The sequence below is a fragment of the Ursus maritimus genome, unplaced genomic scaffold, assembly GCF_017311325.1.
Source record: "Ursus maritimus isolate PB19 unplaced genomic scaffold, ASM1731132v1 scaffold_3, whole genome shotgun sequence".
In the NCBI taxonomy this organism is placed as follows: domain Eukaryota; kingdom Metazoa; phylum Chordata; class Mammalia; order Carnivora; family Ursidae; genus Ursus; species Ursus maritimus.
The window spans coordinates 87,020,497-87,038,802 of record NW_024425563.1 but is presented as its reverse complement, the minus strand read 5'-3'; the positions used below and the strand labels follow the sequence as shown (position 1 = coordinate 87,038,802).

Here is an 18,306-nt window from a genome sequence, read left to right as displayed (position 1 = left end):
ACTTCCTTCTGTGGCGGACAACGCTGTCCAACTAAAGACATTTTTATCAGTGCTCACTGTGCGCCAGGCCCTAAGAGCTTAAAGCAGACGGAGAGACGGCCCTGTCCTCCCGAGCTCCTGCCACACCTCTGTCCTCTCCTTCTGTTCTCATCTCTCTGGCCCTGTTTGTTTGCTTCTTCTCGATCTAGTTTGCAGAACTGTCTTCTGTCCACTCCTCAAATGCCATCATTTCCCACAGTGTGTCCCTAGCCCTTTTTCTTTCACTTTCTGTGTATACTTGGGTCCCCAGGTGAGCTTATCTAGACCTCTGACTCTGGTGACCTCTTCTGTCCTAATGGCTCTGAGGCCGGTGACTCACCTGGACTGACCAGGGCTTCGGGCCTGCAAACTGGCTGTCATCTGTCACTCAACATCCCCCACAGTTCTCAAGCCCCAAATGTTAAAAACAAATCCTCTTTCTTCTCAAATCTTCTCATTGTCCCAGACTCTCCATCTTGGTTGGGCTGTCACCATCACATATCGGCCAAGCTAGAAAAACCTTTGCGACATCAGTCAACTCCTCTGTCACCCTCATTCTCCAAATCCCAGGCAGTTGTACTCGTTAAGGAGCTCTGGAAGCCCCTCTGAGCCTTCCCCAGGGTGCTAATGCGGGCGGTGTGGGGGCCGCCCCACCGAGCACGCCTCTGCCCCAGCTCGCTGCAGAGGGATGAGCTGGGTCCCCCAGACACGGAGGGACGGATGGGGCCAGCTGGGGCTTGACCGTGCTTGCACAGGAGAATCCTTTGTGTCCAGGCCACCCCCTCAGCCACCTCAAAATCTCCAGGGCGGGGACCTGGCGCCGGGATTTCCTAAAGCTTCCCGGCGCTTCTGCAGCCCGGCCAGGCTGAGACTCCACCGAAGGAAGCTGGGCGGGGCCGTTGAGAAACATGAGTGGGCGGCTTCTGGGAGCGACCCTGAGCCCGCATGGTCAGTGCCCAGAGCGGGGTGAGCCACTGGCCTCCGGCGTCTGTGTGGGTGACGAGCGGCCTCTCCCGATCCCCTGGCTTCTCTGCTTGTCTGCTGCTCTGCTCAGCTGTGAGCGTCTGGCCGAGAAGGGGGACCGGATGCCAGAGGCGCCTCCCATCAGTTCTTGGGACCCGTTAGAGCTGCCCTCGGAGGGACCTTGAGGGATGGAGGAGAGGCTCGGCCGGGGCTAACTCAGAGATTTGCGGTGTCCGTGTCGTGGTGGATTTTTTTTCGTGAGTCTCAAAGACTCCCTTAGCTGCAGCACACTGGGTAACAGGGTCTGGGCTCAGTTAACTGAACGGGGCTCATCGGTGTCTTCTTAGCAAGTTGGAATGAGTTCATCCACAACAGTTGTCCTGCTGTGGGCACATCGCAAATCTGTTTGCTTTTGCTTCTCTTGAAAATGCCTCCTGAGTGATTTCATCAGCAGTGCTGTTGCTGAGCCTATATTTAGCAGCTGAAAATCATGCTCAGAAATACTGTCATGCTTTTTAAATAAGGCCTGTCCATCACACACGTCTGATACCAGAACCTTCCAGCCCCGGGCAGAATGCTGAGCCCTCCCTGGGGGATTCCAAAACACCGTGCTCCTGCTACAGCCCAGGCTGTTGGCAAGGAGAGAAGCTTTGTCCTAGAGAATGTTCTTTCTTATCTATTATTGCAAAACTCATTTGGTCCCTGCGTGCTGAAGCACCACTAGATGAACTCCTTTCCCCTGTAGATAAACCCAGGGTGAGTACTGCTCTTTAAATGTCAGTACGTTTGTTCTGACCTTTGGGGGAGTCCCTGTCGTGTGCTCGTCTGTCCCCCCCAGCACAGTATGCTAAGTTGTCATAAATAGGCCAAGTCAGGAGACGCACTGCTGCTGCGTGAGTGGCAAACAATGAACTCTTATGCCTGCCTCTTCCTTTTCGATACCAGATGTTTCTCTAGAGCGTGAATGGATACTAGTCACGATCATGTTAAAATCAGAGGAATCACTGACTCGTGGGCCAGGTGGTGTGAGTGGGAGCGAACTGGGGGTCCTCTGCCCCCACCAGGCAGGTGCTGCAGACGTGGGCGCCCTCGGGGGCAGGGCCGGCAGCCTGGGGGAGGGCCCGGGGCTCTGTGGGTGTTGAGTGAGTTTCCAGCAAAGCTGAGGACTGATTCCTCGACTCTGCACAAGCGGGGGGTCGGCCTCGAGCTCTCGAGCTGTGCCGCGGCGCAGCAGCTCTTCCCGTGCCCTTCCCCTCCTCTGCTCCTCCTTAGTCTGTTGGCCCAGAACGCCTTCACAGTGTCGGAAATGTTGACGAGTCCCGGTAGCCCATCGGTACTTTTTATCTGTTCAGTGACGGGACAGTTGCTGCCAGATGCGGCCGTGGACCCTCTGCCCTCCTGCCAGGGCCCACAGGCCGAGAACCATCCCAGCTCCTCGGCCCTTCTGCTGAGTGGCAGGATCCCCACTGGTGAGAGGAACATTTGCTCTCCCTTCCTGGTGTCCCCGTGGCACTAGATACTGCGGCCCGGGTGCCTGAGGCGGACGAGAGCGAGGACAGAGCCCGGGGGCAGTCAGGGGCTTCCTTGCCTGTGGAGGCATGTGGTAGATGTCTGCGCCATTTACAGGCTCCATACTCAGTGCCTGACAGAAATGAATTTTGTGTCCCATGAAAGCCTCCACTTGGCTGGTTTGTATCACACGGAGCGGTGTTGCCATGTCACCATCAACCCTTCTACTACTAATTGTGCAATTCCGGTACTACTTTTTTTTTTCCCAGTAAGGGTAACTTTAACAATCTGCTTATTTTGATGACAAACGAGACTTGAGACTAACTGTTACATAATGCTTGGCCTGACTTCCAAGAAAGCTCATGTTTTGCTCAAGCAAATGAAGTTATTTAATAATTGCTTGAAAATCTTGCTCTGATTTTATGTGGGAGGGTAGCTTTAATCTGTTTTTCTCCCTCTAGTTCTGATGGTGTTTTTCATGAATACCAAAAAACTAACCAAACTCATTTCTGAACTTTCTTCTGCATATTGTGTAGTTTACATAATGTCTTGTCCTTTTGAATGCAAATGAAAAGAAGTTGATATTTGTTCGTATTAGATAAAGTGGAGCTAATTCATTCACTACAGAGCACTGCAGTTTCTGAGAATTTCAGTGCAGTAATTTCTTAGCCTGCTGTATAGACCCCATTGTCTCAAAGATAGTCGGAGCCCTTAGGGATTTCTCTTCTGTGTATGAGTCTGCAGGGGCTACGTCTTGGGAGTGGGGTGATTGCCCAGGATGCCATAGCAACCTGAAAAGTATTACTAAAAGCAGCAAGATTTTTCATAAGGAAATCACTTCATGAAGGTTCAGCTCTGACATGAACTAAGGCGTCTCACGAAACATTATTTTCTGAGGGTTAAGTTCCATTCCTCACATCAGTGCTGCTTCTGTGAGTCCTACAGGCTCGTTTCTCCTTTATTTGCTTTCTTTTGCACTTTTGTCATTACTCCTCATTACTGTTCATCTTCCTGTATTTCTATTTCATTTTTAAAAATTCACCGATCATGCATTTGTCAGGCACTCTGTCCTGGGGCTGCATGAAGGAACAGAACAGCCCAGCCCTCCAAATGAAGTTACCTTCCTAAGAGGGCAGCTCCCCAGGGGCCGGGTACCGACCATGTAATGGGTACTTCCGTTCAGTGTAATAACCCGCATGCGAGAAACTGAGGCCGCCTGGAAGCCTGGTGGGGAGAACATTGTCTGAGCGCCTTAGGGGTCCGTAGATGTTCTAGAAGAGCGCAGGTGCTCCAGGGACAGTCTTTGAGTTCTCGTATCATGTAGTCCTCTTCCGGTTTGGCAGGGGAGCAGCCAGGCGCAGACTGGAGCGGGGATAGCACAGCTGGGCCCCGCCGGGTTCCCCCAGTGCTGACGGACAGTCGTCCTGCTGGAGCAGAGCCTGGAGAGGCCCTCAGGAATCCCAGAACACAGGCTGAGAGGCCACGGCTCTGATGCCCAAGTCTTAGGCCTTTTCCACAAAGGCTCAGGACTCCGAGGGGGTTTCTTTTGTGCTGCCTGGAGTTGGAAGAGGCTCTGTCAAAAAGAAGGCATTAGAGCCGACCCTTAGTAAAGCGCTCTGCAGGGAAGATGGCACGGAAGCGCCTCCCAAAAATAAGGACAAGAACAGAACAGGGAAAGACCCAGAACGATGGGGCTCGGGAGGACCGAGAATCGGTGGGGGGGGAGGAGAAACGGTCCTTTTTGCAGCCCTGCCTTGTTAGGCAGAGACCTCTTGGTTCAGAGTGATGCTCCCCGCTCGCGGGGCCTCTCCCCGGCGGGCCTCTGGTCAGGCTGGGGTCACAGTGGGGGGACTGCTCTGCACGTGGGTAGGTAACACAAACAATGGAAACTAATGATTTGAAGGTCTTTAAGGCCACAGCAAACTATCTCGAACCCGGCAGCAGCGCAGGCAGGGTTCGGGGAGGTCACGATGAAGCTGGTGCTGGGTGGGTTACGAGTGTAGACACGGCCTCGTGGGGTAGCACGTGGCAGGTGCGGGCAGCAGACCTGCTCGCGGGGGCCGGGGCCCCACCTCTGAGGTGGCGGGCACCGCAGGGCAGGATCAGACAGAAGCCAAGGGGAGAGGAAGGACTGGGGGGTGGAAATCTGTAAGCAAGATTAAAAGAGGACTTTAGAGACTTTGGGGAGAGGATGGGGCCCTTTGTTGAAATAGGGGATGGTGGGCAGAACACTACCCTGAAGGGTTACTCCCCCTAAGTTTCTTTACTTTTTTGATGACTTTTTTTTTTTTTATTTTTTAAATTTTGGTTTTTTTTTTTTAAAGACTTCTTATTTGAACGAGAGCAAGTTGGGGGAGGGGCAGAGAGAGAGGGAGAGAAGCACACTCTCCACTGAGCGCGGAGCCTGATGCAAGCAGGGCTCGATCCCACAACCAGGAGATCATGACCTGAGCCAAAATCAGGAGTCAGGCCTTTAACCAACTGAGCCACCCAGGTGCCTGCATAGACTTTTTTTGGTGCAGGTTTAGGCTCAGAGCATATTTGAGAAGGTACAGAGAGTTCCCATCCGCCCACAGCCCCGCATAAACAGCCTCCCCTGTTACTAGTGTCCCCCACGGTGGTCCCTGGTTACAGCTGATGAGTCCACCTTGCCCATCACGGCTCCCAGAGCCCCTAGTTTCCGTGGGGCTTCTCTGTCGGTGTCGTTCGTTCTCGGGGTTTGGAGTGCCCCGTTGCTGACAGGCGAGTTTGGAGGGGTACATGGGAGAAGTCAGATAATGCTGCCCAGAGCACAGACGGAAACGAGTCAGGAGGGAGGTCAGAGTGGACATAAGGCACCAGGGACTCCGTTCTGTGTCACAGCAGCGCCGTGAAGTGGCTGGCAGAGGGGAGGGCGCCCCAGAGTGGGGCGATAATCAATACGCCTGACCAGGGGCTCAGTGTGCACGGTGTTTGGGAGCAAAAAATCCGGTTAAGAATTACATATTAGACTTGAGACTGAGTATGTGAGCTGAGTAATGGTGTTAATTTACATCTTCGTAGAAATGCTCTAATCTAATCTCAGTGTGAAACAAACAGGATTATGACAAAAATTTTATTGTTATACTTGGGGAGTAAATAGATCAATATTGAAAATCTTTTAACCATTCTTTTTAGCTCCAATTAAACATGACATAACAAGGAAGCAGATCATCTGGTTCAGAGATGAGAAAACTTTCCACGAAGCTCCAGATAGTAACTATTTTAGGCGGTGCAGGCCACATGGCCTCCCCCTTGCTGGGCCTCGTCTGGGGCTGTCGCGGAAAAGCCGCCGCAGACAGAGCTGGACAAGCTCTGCGCTGTTTGGCCTGTGGGGCTGGTTTGCTGACTCCCAGAGCGAATTCGGAACGTCGCAGTCGCAGTCGTAATTTGGACTGGCTGCTTAGCACATACTCTGCCGAGATTCAGACTACCTCCTTATCACAGAATTCGCGCACACTCAGCCCAGCTGCGATGGGTTCATACTGTCCTCAAACACAGGGGCGCTGAGGCACCGCGCAGGGTGAGTGCGTGCGCGGCCCCACGCCGCCGCGCTGCCGAGCCGGCCTTTCCGCGGTGCTGGGCTCCCCCTGGTGAGCTCTGCGGCAAAGCACAGGCGCCTGCGGCTCGTCGGAAGCCTTGACCAGGGAAGGGAAGGGAAACGGAGAACAATCCGAGGCCACAGCCTCTGACTGTGTGATTAGACCACGAAGTACAATGCAGACTGAACAGTGTTTCTGGATTTCCACAGTAACCGTGGTAACGCTACCAACAGATGTTTGAAGGCTGTCACTTTGTCACTTGTGAAACTGGACACAGCAATTCCAGAAATGGGGGCTGCTTTTATAGATTGGTACCCTCTAAGTGGTTTTATTTCATGTAATTTTTTGACATTGTTTTAATTTTTGTTTTCAGGGGAGCTCTGGAAGCGTATGTTCAATCGGTAAGAAGTAGAGAAGGCAAGGAATTTGCACCGGTTTATCCCATAATGGTTCAGCTGCTTCAAAAAGCTATGTCTACTGTTCAGTAACAGTGCGAAGTATTTCTTAATCTCACTTTTGCGCGAACCCAGTTCAAGGTTGGCAGTTAACCTGAGAAACATCTACTCTAAAAACCAGCTACCATCCACTATTTTAAGAATGTAACTGACCTATTTCCTGTTGATCTTCTGCTTACCTTTTAAGCCCCTCTCCCTTAAGTAGCGTAAAATGTCAAAATAGATTCATCACTACCTTCAAACTCTGTGGACCTGATTTTTCCAGAAAGGTATCCAATGGTTTTTATTTTCTTTCAGGCTTTTTTTTTTTTTTAAACAAGACTAGCTAAAATTTCTCTCCCATTTCATAAGATTCCCCCTCTGTGTACACACACACACACCCTAAGTTCCCATTGCTTTTTAAGGGATCTGATCAAGTTATAAATACCCTGCTGCTCTCAGTTAACCTTTGCCCTCACTAGGTAAGTGTGTAGCCCAGTGGCTTCCAAATTCGACTGCACATTAGAGTCACTGGTGGAAAGCTTTTGAAAATCCTGATGCCCGGTGTGCACCGGTAGGAGCCAGGCATTAGTGTTTAAAAACATCCCCGGGTGTTGTGAGTCCGGGAACCGCTGGTATCTCCCAAAGCTAAGACGTAGGGTCATATGTTGTTTAAGTAGGTCTTACTGTATCTTTAATAAAGACAGAGCAAGACTGTCTTTATACTGTGTGTCATTTTATTTAAAGCAGACTTTGGGGGCTGTTAACTTTGTAGCAGAGATGTCAAGCTAGAAACAATTTTGAGTCTACAGAGATCTTACACATAGATAATCTAGATCCTTGTTTTTCCATTGCCCATGAGCTGTCACTAACATTTTGTTTTTAATTTAATGTTTAAAAACCCCATCAGCAACTTAATATATTTTCCATGCCCTGCACCTGTGGTTCAGACTCAGACATAAAGTTCAGTCAAGTTCAATCAGCAGAAGTCAGAGATAAACAATTTTTTTCATTTTATTTGAAATAATATACAAGAATATAGTGTGCAAAATTTAGGGGCAACATCATGAAGAAGTGTAATGAACTGAAATCAATTTTACAGCTGTGATTCCTAACCAGAAACACCACTTGGTAAGTAACATGAAAAGCCATGATTGTAGCTCAGAGCAAAAGCAGCTGTCTTGCCCGTGTGTGCTCTCACCTCAGACAGCTGGAGGAAAAGTAAAGTGCACGTGTCGCACTGCAGTAAGTGCAAAGTCTGCCCCCACCATACACATAGGATGACAAACAAGATATTTAAGATATGTGGCTGAGGAGATACAGAACACAAAGTTAAAAAATACAATGGTGTCAACTGTTAATAGCACCATGACAGTGACTATAGCCCAATGCTATTAACTAACTTGACCTGGGCCCAGGCGAGGCCTCCGCCGAAGGCAGGGACGGGTGCTGCTGCCCGGCGTGCCCCGGGAGCCCTGCGGCAGGTGACTCGCCTGCTGGGCCGCCGACACCGTCCACCGGCCACGCGTTCCAGGAGCCTCGCGGCACCGGCCAGACTAGGAGCTCCCGGGTTTGGCACAGATGCTGGGCCACGCAGTGGTCGCGTAAGGAAAGGCCAGCTCCCGGCTCTGTTTCATTCCACTATGTGTACAATATGGATTAATAAGCAGTAAGGAGCCAATGTATAAACAGCAGTTACATATTTTTAAATTCCCCTTTTGTACAATTTAAAATAAAACATGTATACACTCTCCTCTCTTTCTACTGTACTTTAGCACCACAGGATATCAATTTTCAAGCCTATATTACCTGATAGACATATATGAAGTTTGGAAGAAAAATAAGGCAATTTGGTTTACAATGTTGATAGTTTTAGCTTACTTAATGCTCTAACGGAGAAAGCAAATCCTCACTCGTATTATTAAATCATTTCAAGACTCAATGCTATCAGTATCTTATGGTCACACGAATTCAGGACAAATGGTGACACCTTGATCTTCTTAAGTCCCTCCGTCAACAGTCAGTGTTTGTTTATGCAACTACAGACTTAAGAACGTAAGCGTCCCGGCTTAATGTTGCTGCGAGCCCTGTGGAGAGAAAAGTAACACGGAAATGCTTACAAGTCAATATACGGTAATTCTACAAATGAAAGCTAAGATGGAAAATACAATGTTTACAAACTTACTATTTAAAAAAGATCACTTTCTCAGTTGGGATGATTTTTAATAGTGTACTAACACCCAACAGCTCAAGCATCCAGAAAACGTATGAAAACGGTGAGAAGAGATGGTTAGGAAGAGCAGCAAAGAAAGGGGATCCAGGCCAAGTCCTGCCACACTCAAGTCTAAGGTAATAACTTCAAAAACCCGTCGAGCCACCTCTTCTACTGGAGTCTGACTACGGTCTACTTGTTTACAAGAAACTGCTGATAAAAGTAAGCGCTTGTGAACTGCGTGTTACTCTAAAAAGACACATGCACAGTCTACAGACTGAAGGTAAGGCATCCTTGGCCGGCCCTCCCACCGCAAAGGACTGATGTCTTCCCTTCATTTTTAAATGGTACTTCAAATTGAGCTCACTCTGTTCTATCATGTGACGTTTTCTTCAAAATTAATCTAAAAACATGATTTAAAAGTTGCCAACCTAGTAATGGAAACGTCCTAAGAATCCATTCCATCCAAGGTTGTGTTATTACGGCGTGAATTCATTCACAAAGTCTTCCTAGGCCTATTTCTTCTCCTTCCTGAGGTTTTTAATCTAGAAATTCTGTACAAATGTCAGAAGGCCCCACGAAGGCTAATGTGCCCCATCCTCCTAAGCCCCTGCCTGTTTAAGAAAAGAAAGGCTGCTGGGACATGTCACCCCAAGATTAGAAAGATCCTGTACCGTGCTACTGAGTTGGTTACACTGATCTTTAAACCCAACTAAAAATACTACCATTCCAAAATTATTTTTCCACGTCAACATTTCTGGAAAAACATTCTTAAGCATGCTGGACACTTCCACTTTCCACACTAAAAGAGTAAATGGCACTCCACAAAAAAAAAAAGCCTGCCTCACAGGATGGTGTAAAAACATAATTAGGCTGTGAATATAAAACGGCTGAGAAAGAGCCTCGATACCACCTTTACAAGGTTATAAGCACTGTTCCACACGCCAGTACGGTTATGGGAAGAAGTCAAGAGCTTTCTGAGTAACTAGATGAAACCTACTGAATTGGTTCTTTTCCTTTTCCAACAGTCAGGATTTAGGCGTTTTTGTTCTTCAGCCAAAGCCTTTGCTTCTAACGTATACATCCTTCTCTCTTCATTCTTCATTTTCTTCCACCTGTCCCCGAGGATCACGCTTATGGCTCTGTAAAATAAACACGCACACGTGCTGAAGGCCAGAATGTCTCGTAAGATGCGTGTCCAATGCTGCTACTTCAGGAAGAAACAGAAAGGTAAAAGAAAAAAAGACAAGAATCTTGTCCAACAGAGAGAAGGGAAAAGGTCAAGGCTATAGTAGTCATTTCCAGTAAAATCTCAAGTCCCATGGGCCCACTCATCATAACCTTGGCAGTTAAAGCCTCCTGGAATAGTGCCAATATTTCCAGTTGTCTGAGGACATCAAAATGGCTAAAAATTCAGTGTCCTACAGAGCTTAAAGAAAAAAATTAAGTATTTCAGAGAAATGGTTTAAATTACCATTGGCTCTATCCTGGTACATCGGTTTCTCAAAGAAGATAGCAAGGCAGGCGGTGTTCGCTATCAACAGCATAATGTATTAAAAGCTGTTGTTTGTGCTCATAACCCATCAAATGGTTATGGTCAAAGTTTCATTCATTCATGTAACCATAGTGAAAATGTGGTGGCATTAACTATGCGCACTGTACTGTTTCCCTCCTAAGACAACACCAAATAAATCCCAGGTGATCTCTGTACTTGAAGAAATTGGAAAAACTCAAAGGGAAAGAAGTCCAATTGGATAAAACACACCACGACAGAAATCTGAAGCTATTTCCTATTTATATTTGTTAATCTGCTCCCAAAACCAGTGTAAGTCTCATCCAGAACATGCAGACAGAAACCATTTTCCTTCTGTGAAGAGCTTTTAACCATTAACTCCATGACACTAAAGGTCACAAACGCTGCACAAAGTAATACGAGAGAGGTCAGTGCCTGACATGGAAGCTGGAGCTGAGCGTCCGAGCCTTAGAAGACCAGGAAGCACAACTCGACTGCGTAACAAGAAACTCAGTATGTAGTAAATACCTACATATGTGTATATTTATATTTTTTTTCAGTAAGTTGATGATGCAATTTAACAATGTACTGCATCTTCATTAAAATAAAACCCAGTTTTTACAGTCTCTGGGTTAAAGGTACCACATAACGGCTGACATATTTACCAGTTAAATCAGTAAGAAACATTTAGGTATCAATTCCCAAATCAGAGGTGCATTTGATTTGACAAGTTTCTCTTCTTAAAATGTAAATACTTAGAAGTTTAGCTCGTGAGAACAGACTGGTAGCTGCCAGAGGCTAGGGGTTGGGGGTGGACAAAAATGGGTGAAAGCAGTCAAAAGGTACAAACTTCCAGTTATACGATAAGTCGTGGGTCTGTAAGGTGCTGCACAGTGACCACAGCAGTACCGCTGTGCTGTGCATCTGAAAGCTGCAAAGAGTAGCTCTTAAAAGTTCTCATTACAAGACAAATGTGTAACTCTGCGGTGATTGATGGATGGTAACTCAACTTCCCATGGCAATGGTTTCACGGTATCTGGAGATGATATCAAGTCGTGATGCTGACCTGAAACTACGTCCACTACCCTTCCCTATCAATTAAGCTCATGAGACATTCAAACTCGAGTTCAAAACTCAATTATTTTACGTGGATAATCATTTCATGTTTCTCATGATATCAAGAAAAAGAGTAGTTTTGATCGTCAGGGAACTGAGAAAACCGGAAAAAGTAATTTTACTACATGGAGAATTAGGGTGGTTTGAGAGGAAGTGAGCAGAGGACGCTCGCTAAGAAATGAGCTAAGAGGGGCGCCTGGGTGGCTCAGTGGTTAAGCGTCTGCCTTCGGCTCAAGGTCATGATCCCAGCATTCTGCGACCGAGCCCCGCATCAAGCTCCAGATCGGATCGAGCTCCGGATCGGGCTCCCTGATCAGCGGGAAGCCTGCTTCTCCCTCTCCCACTCCCCCTGCTTGTGTTCCCTCTCTCGCTGCCTGTCAAATAAATCTTAAAAAAAAAAAAAAAAAGAAATGAGCTAAGAGTATAAGCAAACAGAGTAGAAAGGACTGGAGTCAGTTTTATCCCTGGGTTCTGAGGACACCTCTAAGTTTAGTCTTTGGCAGTTTATAATGATTTCTACATTTGTCAAAAGACTACAAATTGCCACTGCCTGCACATTCCGTAGTATGACACAGCTGTAAGGACATCCTTGGGATCTGACACAAACTTTTCTATAAAGACGGAACAGGCAGTTGTTAGAACTGTGACTTCCAACAGCAAACAACACTGACTACTTTAGAAGGCAGATCCTTAGGTAACCTAAATTCTCTCCAGGTAATATTTACCCATGACCCTAAAAATTCCACTTAAACTTTATAAAGTCAACCTAAGAAAATGAATTCAATAATAAAAGCTATGGGGGGGGGGCGCTGGGGGGCTCAGTTGGTTAAGTGTCTGCCTTTGGCTCAGGTCATGATCCCGGAGTCCTGGGACTGAGCCCGACACCGGGCTCCCTGCTCAGCAGGGAGCCTACTTCTCCTTCTCCCTCTGCCCCTCTCTCATGCTCTCTCACTCTCTTAAGTCAATAAAATCTTTAAATAATAAAAGCTACTGGAGGATAAGTTTACGTAACTATCCCAGCTCCTATGAAACTACACTGAAGTGTTAATTTTTAGAATCAGAAATACTCTTTTTACCTGTTATCTTTCCCTGGATACATCTGAGTATATTCAACTCTGTATTTTTTGGCAAAAAGCATGAAGGCATTCATTGGTCTTTTGCACTTGTTAGGAGAAGTGGCACTCACAGTCCCTGAGCTGTGGGTTTTGACAGCTTTCGCATACAAGGGATTGGAAGAGAGCTGTGATGATCCTGGTGAGCCACAGTTTTTACTGAGTCCAGATCTTGCAAAGTCTTGACCTCCAGGCCCTCCACAAGACAAAGATGCACGACGCTGACGAGCCATACTACTTAACACATAGACTGCAGAAGAATCCATAGGTGTGAAGTCATAGCTAAAAAAAAATTTATTAACATGGTTTTAATTCAGTCTGATTGATTTGTAAAAACAGGAATTACAAAAAAAAAAAAAAAAACCTTAACATCTGATTGGAAATTTCAACATATATAATATTAACCAACCCTACTTTAACAACTTCACCATCACAGTTGCTTTTAAGCTGAAAGCTTGTATATGCAATAACTAAAATTATTTTTTTTAATCTGCAGAGAATACAAACGTTAAGAAGAAAACTTCAAGCCCCCCACAAAAATGTTATAATCCACACACTTTATTCAGAGCAAGTACCTCCTCCAGATCCCACGCAACCCACTTAATTACTACTTTAGATTTGCTTTCTGACAAATTTGATAATCTGATTTCTTGGCCTACAGAAGCCTAAATAAAGCTAGAAAGTTAAAATGGGAGTGGCAGGCATATACCAGGCCTAAGGACTCGCCGCTAGACAAGACAAAGTGTGGGGGAAGGACAGTCAAAAGTGGTTGAACACAGCTAAAGGAGCTTACAAGTTCCTGTTTGTTAAGGTCAAAAAGTCACGTATACATCCATCACCCCTAAAGGCCATCCACCTAGTAGAACACAACTTACTGACTAAAAAGTACGAACTCACACGGATCAGGCAAGGCCATATTTTGGTAAGTATATTCAGTTTACACGGGCATGGAAACAAGCTATCCATATTCTTTTTCCCAACAAGCTTGCTTAGCGAGGATCATTACCCTCTCTCTATATAAAGAAACACACCAAAAAAGGAACAAGTACAGTTCACCCAAGGCCCGACAGCTCCTAGATCCAGCCCCCGATCTGTCCACCTCCAAAGCCCTAGGTTTCCTCACCAAAACCACGGTGCTCCGCCTTGCCACTGGCTGACCTCAAGGTGAACAAACAGTAATCAGATTCACTGAAAATATTACCTCAAAAGCAGAGCTAATGTAGACAACAGCCTAACGATGACACCTGTCAAAAGATTTCTGTGGTTCCAAATGTGCTTATACCTTTTATCTTAACAGAAAACCTTTTATTCTAAATCTAGCCCCCATTCTCTCCCTGACACAGAAATTCTGGGAATCTGTCACAGCAGGTTGTATTAGCTACAAGAATAATAAGCATCTACCTAAAGGTAAAGCAATAGGAGATTATGAATTATTCCAGACAGGGATGGAGAGCGCGAAGTGCATGAGGCCCCTGCCATTCACTGCACATGATAAAAATGACTTCTACCAATTATCCACCACACAAGGTGTGGTTTTTTAAAGGTATTACATGAAATCAATGTAAATAGGACTCCAAAACCATCTAATCAATGCTCAGCAGCCAGGATAACGTCAAAGGAACAATTTTTGCTGTCCTCAAGGCCCGCCCATATATAATTTAGAAAAACAGCAAAATTAAGCATTATAAATGAACCTGACACAAAATTATTAATCTCCACCAAAAGAAGTACTTGATTACAATTTGAAATACCAAAAGATTACACACAATTCTGAGGCAAGCTCATGCACTACTGAAATTTGAGAACTCCACCATCTAGTGGTACGAATGGAGCCTACCCTCCATTTCCATTATGGGGACGACTTTAGTTTGACAAATTTAATCACAAAATTCTGGATTCTGCCGTGACGACAGCATTAAAACGTTACCCAGAACGTCTAGCAAAGCCTCCGGCCGCGCCACGCCCGCGTGCGCGCTCTCCCGCAGGCCCCGCCCCCGCCCGGTTCCGCCCCGCTCCCGCCCTCGGAAGGACCGCCCCGCCCGCCCGCACTAGCTTCCGCTCTTCAACACTCCACCACACGCTTACGTCTGTGAACCAGCTACTCCCTTTCATCCTCCCTTCAACATGATCCTCGCTTCACAGATTTTTGTTGAAGAGCCACAGAAGAGTGAATCGACTTACCCGCGCCTCCAGCCAGTCGACGGCACGGCTAGGAGCCGGTGCGGCGCTCCCGCTGCGGAGCTCAGCTGCCCCGCGGCCCACACGCAGCACACCCCCCACCGCACCACACACGTGCACTAGCCCCTGCCCTCTCTGGACCGGAAGCCAAGAGGCAGGCCCGTGTCTTCCAAGATCTTAAATCCCCACACCCGGCACATACACCAGGCTCTCAAATATTTGATGACTAACTGAAAAGGTAAAAAAAAATAATAATAAACGGCTGGAGAACATAATGTAAAATTTTACTTGGGTTTAACCCCACCTCTTCCACTTACTAGCAGCAGAACTGGGGCAGGTTCAATAAACCATGTACCTCCGTTAACATCGCTCTAAATTGAACGTAACACAGACCGTATAGCTTTGCTGAGCTGACAGAACAGCGTCTACAAAACTCAGGGCAGAGCGTGGCGCGCAGCAGGCGTTCACTGGGGCACCGGGGTACCTACTGTCACTGCAGCAGGAGCCCTGATGGGCGAACAGAGCCCTAAACCTAGAATGCTCAGATGATACAGACCGGAAACCTGGTTCTGATACTAATGGCTGTTTGAGTTCTACCCGCCCCGCGCCCCCACCTCTGGTAAAGGGAAGGTGTCATCTCATCGGGTAGGGAAGATGGACCTCCGGTGACACGTGTACAGCACCGGGGATACGATGGGCACCCGGTAAGTTTGTTAAACTCTATCACTCAAACAGAAATGCCAACTTCAGAGAGTCAGAAGTGACTGGCTGAAAACCGCCCAATGCCTAGGAGACCGGCCTCCGTTGTGTGTCTCAAATGGGCTTCTCCAAATCATGCTCTCACTTAGAAGCTTCCTTTCCACAAGTGAACTGGAAATGGTGTTCGAGAGCTCATCTACGGCAGACCTCTGGTCCTTACCAAGCTAAAATCTGCTCAAATGTCCTTCTCGGTACAGCATGACCCCAAATCCCCAAACAATCCCTGAAATTTACTCTGGGGTTCCCTCTCAGACAAGTGTTTCTTCTTCCTGCCCTTCGTTCCCTTCTTATGCCAGGCAAGCACCTTCCCTTAATCCACCAAGTTATAATCTAAGCCACTGTGAAAACGTAGGCAACTTCGTGCTTCTCAACTTTGTCATGGTTTCTCCTGGATGAAACTGCCCATTTTCCACTCCTTTATGAGATGAAAGGAGGCTGCTGCTGTCACTCCACAGGAAAATGAAACCAACGTCTAAGGTCACCTCAGGAGTGACTTATTCAGTGGGACCACATGATGGGAACCTACCATCTTGCAAAAGGGGGAATTAGGTAGCCTAGTGTTCCTTTTTGCTTAAAGGTTTTCACTAAGCAACACCTGATAGATTAAAAAATGTATGTAACTTTTATGTTATAAAGTGTACAAATGAGTAAACCCACAACCTAATTAAGAAATAAAATATTTCTATCACTAAAGTTCCACATTTGCCACCCCCCCGAGAAAACCACTCTCCTGAATGGTTTATCTTCCCCTTACTTTTTCCAATGTTATTATAAAAATAATAAATTATTCATAAACACATTAAACACTATAGAAGCATTAATTATGTTAATATGTCAACTGTATCAATACGTAATATGTAAAAGTTTTGTTACACAGCAAAGAGTTAACACGACAGGCCAGACTGCTCTCCTTTTGAGGACATCCGTCCAAGGTTGGCCCTCGACTAGCATCTGGAATTAGGATTTCAAGGAGAGTTCTCATCATTCCATAACTGGTAAGAGCGGCTCATTATGCCTAAACTGTGCATACAAACAACATGGTTCACCCTAAACACCTGCTTTCCTTTTGAAAGTTTGGGATTTGGGTACGTGCAAGGCAGAGGCAGCCTAAGTGACCTGCTCCCAGTAAAACCCTGGCGCTGAGCGTCCAGCAGCTTCCCTAGCTGACACCCAGTCACACCTGTTGTTAGCACTCGCTGCTCAAAGAGAAAAGCGTGCACTGTGTTACTCCACTGGGACACGAGTCCTAGAAGCCTGGCTTCCTCCAGACTTCACCCCACATGCCTTTCCTTTTCGTGATTTTGCTTTGTATCCCTTCGCTGTAAGAAATCTTAGGCATGAGTGTGACTACAAACTAAACCCTGTGAGTGGTCCTACTACATCGCTGAACCCCTAGTATAACCATATAATGTGTATTATATATACTACGTAAAAATTACATAAATGTAATTAGATTTTTAATTTTGTTAGATACATTTCAAAGAACATCTGATTCCATAAAAAATGGAATGATACTGTATATTTCTGAGACTAATTTTACTTAACGTTATTTCTAAAACTGATCCATGTTTTACAATGTACGGCTAAGGCTCATTCATCTTCCACTTATCAAAAGAATTCCATCATGTGATTATATCACAATCTACGTACTCACTCTGCAGCTGATGAATACTGCATTGTTTCCATGCTTTTGCTATCTTGAGCAACACAGCAACGACCTTACTTACATATCTCCTGATGCGTGTCTATGAGAATTTGCTTCTCTAGGGTACACATACTTCTCCAGGTACAACTATTACAGATACTCAGTGTTATAAAATAAAGCCAAATTATCTTCCAAAGTTTTTCTATCTCTAGAATAATTCTCACCGAACTGTGAGAGGAGGTATCACTGACCTCTCACCCTACGAATGTTTAGAGTATCAGATCTTCAAACTGTCTCACTTCTCTATACTTTTTAGAAGCACAGTATATGTGTGGCATGTAATCAAATAGCTTTTAGATTCCAATCTGCAGATGTGGACCGAGCGTATAACCTGTGCTGGCTGCTTTTTTAAGACAAGAGCCTCACATATCTTTCTGAAATAAAAATATACTATTAACATTGTTTTATTATATTAAAATGAATGAAATAAAACCTACAGGCCAGCAGGAATTCTGAACTACTTAATGCCTATGAATTTAATAATTACCTAAAAGAAAAAAATGAGTCTTAAAGTCCCAGATACCCGCACACAGACTTTCTCTGGATAATTCCTAGGCGTAGGGAACCAACGACCCCACTGTGCCCAGGCCTGCAGGGCCTCCAAGGCTGTGGGCCTTTCAGTGTTAAAACCAGAAAAGTTGCACACAAACGGAAACACTTGATCAGATCAGCCCTCTTGAGCGTCAGGACACATGGGGACTTATTCTGTTCTCAGGAAAAATCACTTCCCTAAGATTTTCCAAATGTCAATTTTTTGCTATTTTTACTATCTGTTAATTCATGCAACTAATGCCCTTGATTGAAATGAATATTAAACAGTTAAGGACAGACATGAAAGGGTAACAACTAACTACAAAAAAACAAAAAAACAAAAAAACACACTATTAGGAGACCTGTGGCCTGGTGAAAACAGCTGGTGGGACACAGCAATTTTTTATAACTATCAACACTCATCTCTGTTGTTCTTGGTCACATAACATACGGTATTTTTCCTAATCTAATACCAAATGTTTTATGAACTCGAGTTTTCCTATACGATTACTCTGTGAAAAGCTCCCCTTGAGCTATTATTTTACACTAATTACCTAGTATTTTTTTCATTTAATCATGTACATACTTCCTCTAAGCAGTCCTTTTTTAATTCTCAAATCTTTTAGGTTTAACTCCTAAATATCTGATTTAGCAATCATTACAGAGATTAAAGGTAAACATTAACAGAAAAAAAAA

The 18,306-nt window shown here is 45.8% G+C and overlaps 2 protein-coding genes across 2 annotated transcripts in view; one reads left to right on the top strand and one right to left on the bottom strand.

Moving 5' to 3' along the window:
* Positions 1 to 7,207, top strand: part of COG5 (component of oligomeric golgi complex 5) — a 277,974-nt gene extending 270,767 nt beyond the window's left edge. The window contains exon 22 of the mRNA XM_008703618.2: positions 6,424 to 7,207. Within this exon, the coding sequence (XP_008701840.2) occupies positions 6,424 to 6,538 (115 nt within the window). The 3' untranslated portion in view covers positions 6,539 to 7,207. The remainder of the gene's footprint in view (positions 1 to 6,423) is intronic.
* Positions 7,208 to 7,480: 273 nt separating this feature from the next.
* The window catches only part of HBP1 (HMG-box transcription factor 1), a 28,210-nt gene continuing 17,384 nt past the window's right edge, over positions 7,481 to 18,306 (bottom strand). The window contains exons 9-11 of the mRNA XM_008703536.2: positions 12,402 to 12,719; positions 9,697 to 9,838; positions 7,481 to 8,571 (exon numbers count right to left, since the gene is read on the bottom strand). Of these exons, the coding sequence (XP_008701758.1) occupies positions 8,554 to 8,571; positions 9,697 to 9,838; positions 12,402 to 12,719 (478 nt within the window). The 3' untranslated portion in view covers positions 7,481 to 8,553. The remainder of the gene's footprint in view (positions 8,572 to 9,696; positions 9,839 to 12,401; positions 12,720 to 18,306) is intronic.